The sequence below is a fragment of the Chroicocephalus ridibundus genome, chromosome 5 (assembly GCF_963924245.1).
Source record: "Chroicocephalus ridibundus chromosome 5, bChrRid1.1, whole genome shotgun sequence".
Classification (NCBI taxonomy): domain Eukaryota; kingdom Metazoa; phylum Chordata; class Aves; order Charadriiformes; family Laridae; genus Chroicocephalus; species Chroicocephalus ridibundus.
Window position 1 is genome coordinate 48,551,891 of NC_086288.1, and position 12,218 is coordinate 48,564,108.

The following is a 12,218-nucleotide window of genomic DNA, read 5'->3' on the forward strand; positions in this document are numbered from 1 at the left end:
ATTAAAGGAAGACCTAGTGCACACTAACGAGCCTATTTGTTGTTTGCAGGGGCCTTGGGTAAAGCACCTAGTAAAGTCACAGATGCTCTTCCAGAGCCTGAACCCATGGGAGCGGCCGCTGCTGTTGACGAGGAGGAAGACATCGAAGCCATGCAGTCACGACTAGCTACGCTGCGTAGCTAAGGATCCAATGAATGTGTACAGTTTGCCTTTTTTTTTTTTTTTGCAATGGGATCTTCTGTCCTACCTTCAAAATGCAAAAGTTAATATGTGAGAATACTTTATGTAATATATATATTGTTTTCTTCCTGGGGAGTGTATTCTCCAAGAAACTACTGTAATATACTACTTCTTGGGGAGTGCAGTCTGTAGAGATTATCTTACCTTTTTGTGTTTGGCCTGTCTCCCCCGTGAGAGGCTGTGGTGAAATGGCAACGGTGGTGTAAGATGTTGCATATTTTCAGATATAAAGTCCTGAAACACATTTTTAGCTTCACGTACCATCTTTCCCTCAAAGGCACTTTTGCTTAATCTGCTACCAAAAAAACCTTCAGTGGTGTAAGATCTCTTGTTTTTCTGACTCACTACAGATTTTATTAAAGCTGCTTTTAACAGTTGCTCCTGTGCATCAATTTAGTTTGCATCACTTCAAACTCTTTTCACAAACAATATCCACCTCTAACAGCTCCCTCCTGGTTTTAGAACACCTTTTTTTTTTTTTTTCTTTAGCATATTTAGGCCCTTTACAGCATAGTTAAAGAAGAGCTTTCACTCAGAGCAGCTGTTAAATAGCTGTTTTCTTCCAGCTCTGTCCAGGCAGAGCCTTATTTAGCACAGGCAGGCTCAGGCTGCCCTGCCTGCTGTGTGCCATTCCTTCAGGGACAGGAGTCCTGCCACAGGCAAGAGCCGCTCTTCAGGTGTAGTGACACAGCAGGAGCCCTGAGAAGGGTGGGTTTTACAGGCAAACAGTCACCAGCCAGTATTTTGTTAGTCATTTGCTGAATCATTCCAGGTACTATCACTTCACTGTCTCTCAAGTGCTGGAACGCCATCTGGTGCTTAAGTGGCATGTTTTTAGCTTCAAGGGACTCCAAAAGACAAGGAGAGGTGTGTCTCCTCTCAAGAAGAACTTCAGGCAGAACTTAAATGTCAGGGCTCACAAAAGGCAGTTTGGAAAGGAAGTGTCCACTGTGAATGTGCCAGTGCCTCAGGAGCTTCACAGGCACAGGAAAGAGCTGCTCATTTTAAGGAAGCCTTACCAAAAGAAAACAAAGTCTAAATAACTGTATTCCAAGAGCAAGGCTGGAAGAGCAGATAATGCACATGGACACATGGATGTTGTCCAACACCTTCCCGTTTTAGCGATGAAAAGCAAGGAGGGGCCAAGCATTGTTCACCTTTGTGCCAGGGGGCAGCACATAGAGGCCCATCTCACAGCAAGCAAAGTAACCCTAATGCTTCAGGGCTGTGCACCCAGTGGGAAAACTCAAATTCAAGTGGTCCATCTCCACCCCAAACAGACAAATGGGACTATTTGTTTCTCGTGATCTTAAAACTCCAGAGATGACAGATCAGAAGTGAAACAAAGCAGTTGAAGAGTCAGTAAAATGGGGTAGATAACAGCTGCAATAAAAACAGATTGAACAACAGCATATTGTTAAGAAAATTCACAATCCAACCTCAACAATGGGTCTTTTCATACATACATGTGTGCATAAGTGCGTATAAGATCAGCGTGACTCATTGCACTGGCTGGGAGGTAAGGTACCTGTACGCCAGCTCCCCACAGCTCCTCCAGCTGGCTCCAAGAAAAGCAATTGGAGTGCTTTGTTTCATTTACTTCAGACTTGATGGTGCAAGAACACTCAGCTGAAGGACGCTCAGCTGAAGCATTGCCTTTTAGGATTCTTAACTCCTTCAAGCATAGAATGCCAAATCAAGGTTTATTGCTCTTCCTTACAGAAGGCAGCTGAAGCAACTAGAAAGAGGCCAATCTTTACTGCAGGTAGAGGCGGAGGGAAGGTCTCACTGACAACAGCAAAGATGCGCAGTTGTTCAGCCACATCTAAGGTAGCAGCATAAGCCAAACGAAGCAGAACATCTCCCTGTGCAAGAACACCACCGCAGCACTCATACAGCCTCAATTCCTCACCTGGCGTTATGGATCTTGGCAGAGGCAAAGTGAGCTGGAAATGGTCACCTAAAGATCTGCAGGTCTGACACACTGTACCTATTCACAGTAGACAAACCTTTTATGAGCCCACTTTATTCTAACTCCCTGCAAGTGACTGCAATCTCAGCTCCACTCTGGATACTGAGGGATAGATAAAAGGAAGCTTCTCTGAAAAAATACTGTCACCTGAAAGACTCAGAACAGTTAATGCTGATCATTAATAGCAGGTGAAGTACTATGGGGAGGGGAACTTGCACAGAGTTTGTCAATGTGTTACATAAAGTTCAGAAAAGTGACTTTTGGTTAACTAAGAGGTTCCCCCCCTGCATGGCTTTTTCCAACAGTGCATTTCAGTGCTGGAAGGACACTGGAGAACAGAAAGGTTCATATGATCTTAGCTTGTCTTGTTAGATGACAGATGCACTTTTCTACTTTTGACCTCTCTGCCGGTTTTAAGTTTTATGATGTTTTCAGTCTCTCTCTCATTTTGGAGCAACGTATGTGCCATTTGAGACTGAAACTGCAAAACTCACTTGATACAGCCCATAGTAACGGTATTAGCTGAGAAGCAGTAGTCAAGCCAAGTCACACTGGTTAACCAAAAAAAAAAAAATTAAATTATAAACAGATCTGTCATTAAATTCAACACCCTAAACCTTCAGATACTTAAAAACGCATTATGAACAGTATCCAATACACAACTTGCTTTTGCATTTCAAAGCACTGCATCAAATTCGCTGCATTTTAAAGAGTCAATTGAAGAAGCCAGGCAAAGAACAGTATCTGAAATAGAAGAATTTTATGTAGACCATTCAGTGTTAAAAACCAGAGAAACATCAGTTCAAATTAAAGAGCAGTTTCAAACAGAAGACATTTGATTAAAAGTTTCTTTTAACATTTAGAAATTTAAATACATTTACCTAAAGATGGTTAACCCCCATCTCTATGTTACTATACAATAGCTTAAAGCTACTTTTAAATGCTAGTTCTATGTTAATGTGAAATTCCAGAACTGCATTCTTATTTTTATGTAAATTGGTTATTAAAGTGGGTGACTCCATACTTCCTCCCACCCCAAAATAAATTTTAAAAATTGGAGCTTTACAATGTCTTGAATAATATTTTTTTCAAATGAGTAATTTGGAATCGTTTCCGACAGTTCTATAGGAGGTATTTTGTACAGTTTGGAGAGCAACTCCATATAAAGTTCTATTGCAACTGAGCATTCACAGTATGCCACAGTCCATACATATTACTACATATACATATCAGGTTTGTAAACATCGGAAGAATACACAGAACATAGTACCACGATCCTCTGGTACTGCTGAAAGGAAGATGAGGTAACATTCATATAATCTCAAAGTCCACAGAGGTCCTGACTGAGTAGTTAAAACAGCTGCCGACGCTTCTGTTTCATAGTGTGTGGTTAAGGCTTCCTACTTCACGGTCTGCTAAGGCTGGATTCGTTCGCTCTCAGTATCCCAACTGCATCTTTAACAGCGTGGTATATGACATTCTTCACCTAGGAGGAAAGAAAAGGCCTTTAAGTTCTACAAGCAAACAGGATGGTTCAGGTCAGGTTGGAGCCTCTGACACACAGAACACACCTGCACAACGTCCCCACTTCTCCACACCCCTTGCGGCTCTCTTTGGAGTTTAAACAGCACAAGCTTCACTTAAATCACTAACTTGTGAAAATAAGGTTCAAATTCTAACAGGACATAAACTGAAACCCTGTAGCTTGAGGAGAGTACTGTGAGCGCAGCTAGCAGGAGAATAAAAGAAATGGAAGCAAGAAACATTTCAAAATAATCTCAGGGGAAGCTTCAGGCGGCTTCCTCAAAACTACTAAAAACAACTGTAACAATTCAAAATAACCTATGGAAACTCCTCTTCTAGATCCAATGTGTTAAAACCGACTGGAACGTAAAAGCAACTTGGGTTGTGTGGACACACCCCTTATGGGTTTGATGAGGGTTGGGTTTTTTGGTTGTGTTTGGTTTTTTTTCCTTTTGGAAGGGTTAAGAAGGGCAGGGTTCATCTTGAATATTGGAAAGTTACCTGCAATTTATCTTCATGGTTCGTATGCGTATGCGACAGATATCTAAATTCCTGAGTGAGCCAGAAGCAGTGTTTGACATGCTCTGGGGATACAAAGTCTTCTGCAACTTTAATACAACTGTACAAATTATGAACCTAGAGAGAACAAACAAGCATTAGCCACATGCTCAAACGTCTGCCCCAAGTGGTCAGGCTGTAACAGTGTCCCTGGTCCTTGCCTGGTGTGGAGCTCCTGCTGGAATGAAAACTACATCTCCTAGAAACTGTACAATAGCCCAGCCTTGAACTCCATACTCTTGATGAAGGCGTTTTCTTAGCGATCGGTCCAAGTACCAACTCTGATCATGAATGGGATCGTGATCTACAGGGTTTTCTTGACCTTGTTCTTCTGCTACCTGAAAAGTCATAAGACAACAGGTATTACAATGTACCAGTCTTACAGGACAGTCAAGATATTTCTGTGGTATTCCATAAGCACACATGCCAGATGGAGACGTGCACCATGTGCTTGGGTATAAGAGTTGCAAAATGAAAGGTTTGGATTCTTTTTTAGTCCATGGTTTGCTCAGGAAGGCTTCATTTCTCAGTCCCTCTTGCTTCACAGACACATTGGAAATGTGAATATAGGAAATGCAAGTAAACCCAACTTACAGTAAAAAGAAACAGAAGGGTTAAGTGACTCACGTGTGTTCACAGGGAGAGCCACTGTCATATGGGATCAATAACCTTACACTACTACAGCCTGCAACTGGAAGAAACTACTGAGTGTGGAATTGAGCAGGTGCCTGCCCTGAGGCCAGCACTAGTCAGTGTGCTCACTGACCAAAACAGAGGATGCTAACTAGTTTTCAGGAGATGCGAGGCTGGGAGGCACAACAAGCACTTTAGAAATTTGAAGGGTGTGGGGAGAGAATTTATGAAAAAAGTTCCAGTATAAATCCAATTTGTGGTGACAGTCATTTACACCCAGGACCGTAGCCCAAACACTCATTCGGGAGGAGATGGACAACTTAGTTCTAACTCCAGGACAAGCTGCTGAAAGCCTCACACCTGCAGACAAGTATGCTACAAGAGACCAAGAAGAGGTGAGGCACAGACGTCAAAACTCAGAACACCAGTGTTTATCAAAGTCAGTATCATGTTTTATCATGTTTAAGATTTGTTCTTTGTTAATACTAACTAAACCTGCTGTAGCCTCTCTAAGCTTCTGCCCAAGACACAGTAGTCAGGCTGACAAGGCCAACAGTTATTCATATCATCCCATTTATCCTTTTAAACACCAGCGTATTTGCTCTTTCTGCTTTTAGAACACCAAAGAAGTTCTAGACCACAGGGAACTCTGGAATATTTGTGGTGAATTTAAATAGCGAAACAAGCCCTTTTGGATGTAGTATCATCTCTCTACTAAGCCTTCAACTCCCATGAAAACAGCACCCAAAACACCTTATGCTTTTCCCTTAATCCAAGCCTCATAAAAGTGGAGGGGGGAAGGGAGGTAGTAAAAGAGAGAACAAGGAATAACTTTATGCACCACATATTGCTCTGACATTTCCCAAGAACATCTCACATGTATGTTTTTAAGAAGGGTCTAGCTGAAGATTAAACTGTTTTTGCTAAAATCTAAACCATCTTTTTTTTTGTTCGTTACTTAACATCATTCCTTGTGCGATAAGAAGCATGAGCAAAAGCAGTGTATCTAAATACAAGGTAGCTTCAACGCACTACCCTCCTCAGATCCTCCGAGATGCATGGCACCTAAGAATTTTTGTCTTGGACACAACTCCAGTGCCTTTGTTTCCAGAACAACTGGGATAGAAAGGAGAAGAAAAGTCCACAGACACATATTTGCAGAAGTATACAGGCAGAAGATGAGTTTTTAAGATATAACAGCTTACCTTTTTAAGGAATTCCCGGATCTTCTCTGTATCTTTAGCAGCATAAATGTGCCACAGAGCTCCAGGTTTTTCTCGACTTTCAGTAAAACGCTTAATTGTCAATTCATCAGAATCACCATCTTGTATGGTTTTAAGCACTTCTGTTGAGAGCAAACATGAGCAGTTACACTAAAGGACCTTCCCTCCAAGCACAGAAATAACCCCCCCAGGACTCAAGAAAGACTTTACCTTCTTCTTGATTAGCCTGGCCTTTGGGGATACCCACATAAACCATAACATTAGCCGCATCAGACACATCTAAATGGAGGTTTGTTGTGCCGTATTTTCTGTCTTCTGGCGTTATTAAGCCTGGAACAAAAAGTTTCAGGTACATTAGCAAGACAAAAAGAAACCTTATGGCACTCTTGGCATTGCTATCTACAAAAAAAAAACAGAGAGCTTTTACTGTTATCAGCAAGTTATTCCAGTACAGTAGTATACTTTATATCCAGCACCTTGCCCTTTTTGTTCATGTCTTCCCAAGTGATTAGTTTACAGGCTGACACACTGATCTGTATCTATACCTAGCCTGCACGATACATTAAAATTCTGTTTACATCGTGCTAGAAGAGGGTTTCCATAGCAGTTTAGAATAAAGTATTCTCAGAATCAGTCTCTTGTTCACACAAAAGGCAGCTGCTACAGTATTTACTAGCCACAATCTCTTTACTGGCCATGATCCCACTTAAAGTTCTAAATGCCTTTTGAATGACAGCAGATGAACTAGCCATGGGAAGAACTGCTCAAGAAGAGATTAAAAACGAAGTGATACAGCCCAAAAAAGGAGAAGTAACAAAAAAGCAATACAGCCAGACGTAGCAAAACAACAAATACATGTGGCCAGCTACAGGAAAGGGAGGCTGTCTATACACATGTGCAGCAAGCTGATTGGAAGACTAGGAATAAATATTATTGGCTTGAACACACCTGGACAAAAAGACATTTAACAACATCATAAAATGCTTTGGACATCACTAGCATCTATAAATAAGCCAAAATTAAGTTTTCAGATCAATGGGATTAATCAAGTTGTCTACAATGGCAAGGATTCATTTAATTTACAGTAATTAATTCAAATGTGTGGAAAACATGACCTTTAGAGTGAAAAATTCCTTACCATACGCATTGTACATCTTAGGGCCCAAATCTGGTCGTACGAAGTAGTTGGGAAGTCGAGAGGCAAGGTTGAGCTTGCCGCCTCTCCTAGTGTATTCTGGCAATGGAATATTTTTCATCAAGTCATCAAACCTAAAGTAATAGAGCACAATTTAATGTTAGGAACTCATAAAAAAAGCACACTAAAATAGACTGCAACAAAAGCTTCCTCCAGTCAAGAAACTGTACTCCTGCTCCCATGGGGTTTACCGGACACCATGAAAAGGAACATAACAAGACATAGGAATATAGCAGATAAATTTTTAACTGCTCTGGAGCAATGCTATTGCCTTGTGTATTCATCTCGACTAATACCAAATTGAGTAAGTCAGAATACTTAAATAGGTTTGGCAAAAAAAATGGCTTCAACTGAATTTAAGATTTCAAAATGACTCATGCTTTTAGGAAGCTTTCAAAGTTTAACCAATCATTAGCAATTTTAGGTACTGACTTTACTTGGCAATAGAGACAATGAACTACATAGACTTTTATAATAAAACTTGTTTAGCGTTTCCAGCTATGTCAGGCACCTCTGAGAAAAAATGTTTCACACGTGAACCAACTGCTTCTTGAAGCTGAAGCAGGTGTCAGAACAGAACACTATTCCTACATTCCATTATTTTGGGGGTGTACCACACAAGTGATGAACAGTTTCTTTGTAACTTCATACCGAGAAGGCATCATATCTCTGAAGTCTTCTCCTGGAGGCCAGTCTTTAAGCTTCAACACCATTGGCTCTCCTTCTTCTGTTCTCAGGCGACCTATGGTCAAATATTAACAAGTCTTAGTTTTTAATAGTCGTACAACTCAAAATCCAGAGAATAAAGAAAGAGATCCTTATCTTAGTTTAGAGTCATGTTCATTCCACACCTATTCACACAGAACCAAAGACAGGCAGTTTACCTGCCACCACAGTCTGGTACTACTGCTGTGACAAATGTGTTACAACAGTACGGAGTTTTCAGACCAGACAAGTAGCCTTTACTTTCTCCTCTCCCCAGGCACCTCCTACAATTTATCTCAGACATCTCTTTTGTGATTGAGGCTAGAGTAGCTGATGATAAAGCCAACTTTTTTCAAAGATCAAATAACAGAAGAGAAAGGTGTGAGCGAGCCTTCCAGCTCACACTCTTCTTGCCCCAAGTACCAAATTCCAAGAGTTTACACCACACAAACAGATTAAGAGGAACCTCAGATGCCACGGCAAGTATTAATTCTCCTGGAAAGCGTTTGTACCTACAAGTGCAAACAATGCCAAAACTCATGCTCACCTCCCCTAAACCCATTTTTATACAGAATAACTTTGCTTCCTTAGGAACAAAAGGCACGTGCAAGTTAAAGCAGCAAAATCCAATTGCCTCATGAGCACCAACCCTACACACGCTCTTTTTGTTTCACTCAACTGGGCAAAAAGGCTCACAAGTGAACCTACTTGCTAGGAAGATCCCAAACTTTCTCAGAATGCTTCCTCAAAAGACTAAAGGCAGCCAAACATACTCCTGAAGACACACTGTCCAGGACGAGGAGAAAGCCTGGAACGTCTTTTACACTGCTTGAGGCTGCTTAAGGATAACAAGTTTGTGCCAGGGCAAGATTGTTTCTGGTGAATATTTTACCTATTGGAACAAAAATTCACACTACTTACTTGAAATATCTTCAAATCCATCCCAGAAATCCCCCACAGTAGCTCCAGTGATGATTTCATTGGTCCTGCAGTTCACCAGATCTACTTCCTGTTGGCCAAACTCCTTCCGAAAGGACTCCGGTCTCCAGAGGTCTGCATTTAATTTGTGATGCACTCCTGACACCATTACAGGCTATGAAGAACAACAATACATTCTGAAGAATTACTGAACACCAAAAATTCTAATTCCGTCCAGAATAGGGTAATGCATAATATGTACTGAACGTTTGAACACAGGCACTTTGCAAACATTGTATTTTCCAAAATAAATGCTCAGCTTGACTTATCAGAATTATATCATTCGTTTGATCATTGTTTATTTCAAGCTACAAGACAGCTTTTTATACAGAGCCATAAGTTCAGCAGTGTGTTTAGAAGCTGATTTCAAAGAGGAAAATATACATCCTTTTATCCAAGGATCTAATAGTGTTCATGTACTACAGGTTATGAAGGTTTAGCGTCGCTTATCATTGCAGTAGGTCTGTACCCACACTTCAACTAAAGGGCAAAGCACATGAACTGAAAATGGAAGAAGCAAAAAACAAAAATACCTGTCCCTGCTTCCAGCACTCCCTGAAGACGTTCCAATTACTTTCATTGTTGGGATCTTGAAGACATAGCAAGCGGTTATCGCATAGCCAGTAGTGAGGCGTATCAAAGCCCATTATCGTAGGCTTTATAGTCAGTCCTTGAGGTTTCTTAGGCAAGTCTGTAATGGTTCTGTTTTGGACCAGGGAAGCAAAAATGTCATCAAGGATTTTGGGTGTACTCTTGAGTCCATTGTCTGTCTGATTTAAAAAAAAAAGAAAAGGAAGAACAAAACCAGAAGTTGGTACACTTTTCTGTTGCTTTGTCCTGCAGACTTTAAAGATATTTGCCACTTTTAAAATTTTTCACTTGGGCTTGCCATCATGCAGATAATCAAAAGTCTGCAGAACTTTCCTGTCTAGAAACTCACTGTCATTAAATGCCAATGCCACTTCCGACACTTTGTCTATAGCATTCTGAAATAAGTAGTTCTGCTCCGATTTACATTTCAGCAATGCTGCAGAAAACCATGAAATACAGCACAGAACAGGACTTTCTTTATATCAAAGAACAGAAACGTAGTTTCGTCAAGGAACTCTCAAGGCCAGTATCTTACCCCATCATTTTAAAGCCTTAACAGGAGCAAATAAAGCCCAGGACCATCTGAAATGAACCTGTCTGCAAATAAGGTATGAGAAAGATAGTCACCCACCACAGAATGCTTTTTCCTTCTATCTGTAAGTTCACTGATGCTTCTTTTCTGAGTCTAATGGACATGCCAATCAATGTACCTGTCAGACACTAGCCTAAGTAAATTAATCTGCTTTATCGCTTGGTTCCCAATGCCTCACCAAGCATCTAGAAAACATTAACTAGAGAACTGCAACACAGACACTGGATTAAGTCCTTTTTCCCAAATGAAGCCTGAATTTTACCTACTGTGACAAATATCTATGGTAGTTGTTCACAGGTTTAGAACAGTAGTCTAAGCCTGGTATCAAGTCAAACCTGTAAAACAAAATTTTTCCATATACCTTTCCTCCTGAAGAGTTCAACAGATTCCGCAAGAAGCCTGTGTTATTGTTGCTCACAGGCGTTAGTATTGCACTGTTGAATGTCTGCAGGGCTGCAGCAGGCTTAGCTAAACTAGGGAGTGTCTGAAGAGGTTTATTTTCATTCTTTGAAGTAGGCGTGAGGAGTTTCTCTGAAATGAAGAAGAGAACACATCTGAGAATAAGGCAAGGATTAATTCTCTGAACCATGAGAAGTATGCACTTTGGATTATTTTTTTTTTAAGACAACGAGATACTCCTATATGCATATATGTATGTGTATATATATATACACATACATCTCCTCTCAATAAGTGCAGATTAAATACTCCTTTTGCTAAATTTCTTCAATACTCCAAAGTTTTTAAAATCATTCTCAATTTGAATCTTCAAGAATACTTGCATCAACAGGATATTAATCCAGTTTTCAAAAAAGAATATGCTAACCCCGCCAGGTTTTACTCCAAGTAATTGCCATGGACCAGTTTTGCAATATAGGCACTAAACACCCATCCCAGCAAGCAGATTATATCATTCTCAATGCAAGATATTGCTGGGTTTGATCTATATTTTTCTGACAGCCACAAAGGGTCTACTCTTCACTGGTTCTGCCCATACCTTTGTTTTCTTTATTCACATTTCCACTGGTTAAATTTGATAACCAACTTAACGAAGGAGAAGTATTTACTGAAGTGGTTTGTTTACTTCCAATTGCTGACTTCAGAGGAGGATCGTGTGTAGTGACTTGGGGGCTCAGGACAAAACTGTTATGTTGAAGGGTGGTCCTCTCTCCAGGTACCAAGTTCTGAAAAAAACAAAGTGAGAACTTGATTAGACTCTACTGAGTCTACTCAGTACTACTACTACTACAAACACACACTACTGAGAAAGGGGAAGCAAGCAATAACACGTCCAATTTCATTCCTTTATAAAAAAAACGGTGAGGGCATTCAAAAAAATAGCTGATCTCCACAAGAGGTCAGCATTGCATGTCAGTATCAGCCAGAGACAAGGATCCAGCAGGATTCAGGATCTCACAACTGTAAAAGCAGGCAGAGTCCATCACCCCTCAGGACAAGCACAGAAAGCAGAGTTTTTCCAAATGCATTTTCTGGGACTGCTTTGGGAACAAAATGCAGTTATACTGGCAGTGCTCTTGCAATTCTAGTAATAGCTGATGTTCAGACCAGGGATAAGTTGGAGGTCTAGTTCAGTAGACTAAAACAAATATGTAGTCTTCCTAAATTTTTATCTTAAGAAGGTGGAAAAAGTCCACTCACCTGCCATGTCTAAAAATACACCTACATATGAGCGCAGCACAGGCCTGGCCAGCAGAATCCAAGCACAGGAGCCACTGTACATCTCCTGTGCAGTTGGTTTATCTACTTGTTTGGAGATTCTAGGTTAACAGACTAACCAGAACTACTGCTTTGGCCTGGAATTCCTGCATGACTGGCTAAATTTCTTCTCTCTGCTCAAATACTTTCCAGTCAAATTATTCTGCACCTGTGTCTGCCTACATTCCTTATTTCATCTCTTAATGACTGCTGATGCTTGGTAAGGATTCCAAACATGGCATAATATAAAATGCTTCAATCTTTTATAAGCTTATCCTCACACAACCAGTG

General features: G+C 40.6%; 2 protein-coding genes across 4 annotated transcripts in view; one reads left to right on the forward strand and one right to left on the reverse strand.

The window, feature by feature from the left end:
* LOC134516595 (charged multivesicular body protein 3) overlaps positions 1–617 on the forward strand; it is a 37,992-nt gene extending 37,375 nt beyond the window's left edge. For both annotated transcript variants that reach the window (XM_063336952.1, XM_063336951.1), the window contains one exon: positions 50–617. In XM_063336952.1, the coding sequence (XP_063193022.1) occupies positions 50–183 (134 nt within the window). In that variant the 3' untranslated portion in view covers positions 184–617. The remainder of the gene's footprint in view (positions 1–49) is intronic.
* Positions 618–2,957: 2,340 nt separating this feature from the next.
* KDM3A (lysine demethylase 3A) overlaps positions 2,958–12,218 on the reverse strand; it is a 32,367-nt gene continuing 23,106 nt past the window's right edge. For both annotated transcript variants that reach the window (XM_063336946.1, XM_063336947.1), the window contains exons 16-26: positions 11,209–11,395; positions 10,573–10,742; positions 9,562–9,798; positions 8,972–9,143; positions 7,997–8,087; positions 7,289–7,419; positions 6,361–6,480; positions 6,133–6,272; positions 4,456–4,632; positions 4,238–4,372; positions 2,958–3,698 (exon numbers count right to left, since the gene is read on the reverse strand). In XM_063336946.1, coding sequence (XP_063193016.1) covers positions 3,618–3,698; positions 4,238–4,372; positions 4,456–4,632; positions 6,133–6,272; positions 6,361–6,480; positions 7,289–7,419; positions 7,997–8,087; positions 8,972–9,143; positions 9,562–9,798; positions 10,573–10,742; positions 11,209–11,395 — 1,641 coding nt within the window. In that variant the 3' untranslated portion in view covers positions 2,958–3,617. The remainder of the gene's footprint in view (positions 3,699–4,237; positions 4,373–4,455; positions 4,633–6,132; positions 6,273–6,360; positions 6,481–7,288; positions 7,420–7,996; positions 8,088–8,971; positions 9,144–9,561; positions 9,799–10,572; positions 10,743–11,208; positions 11,396–12,218) is intronic.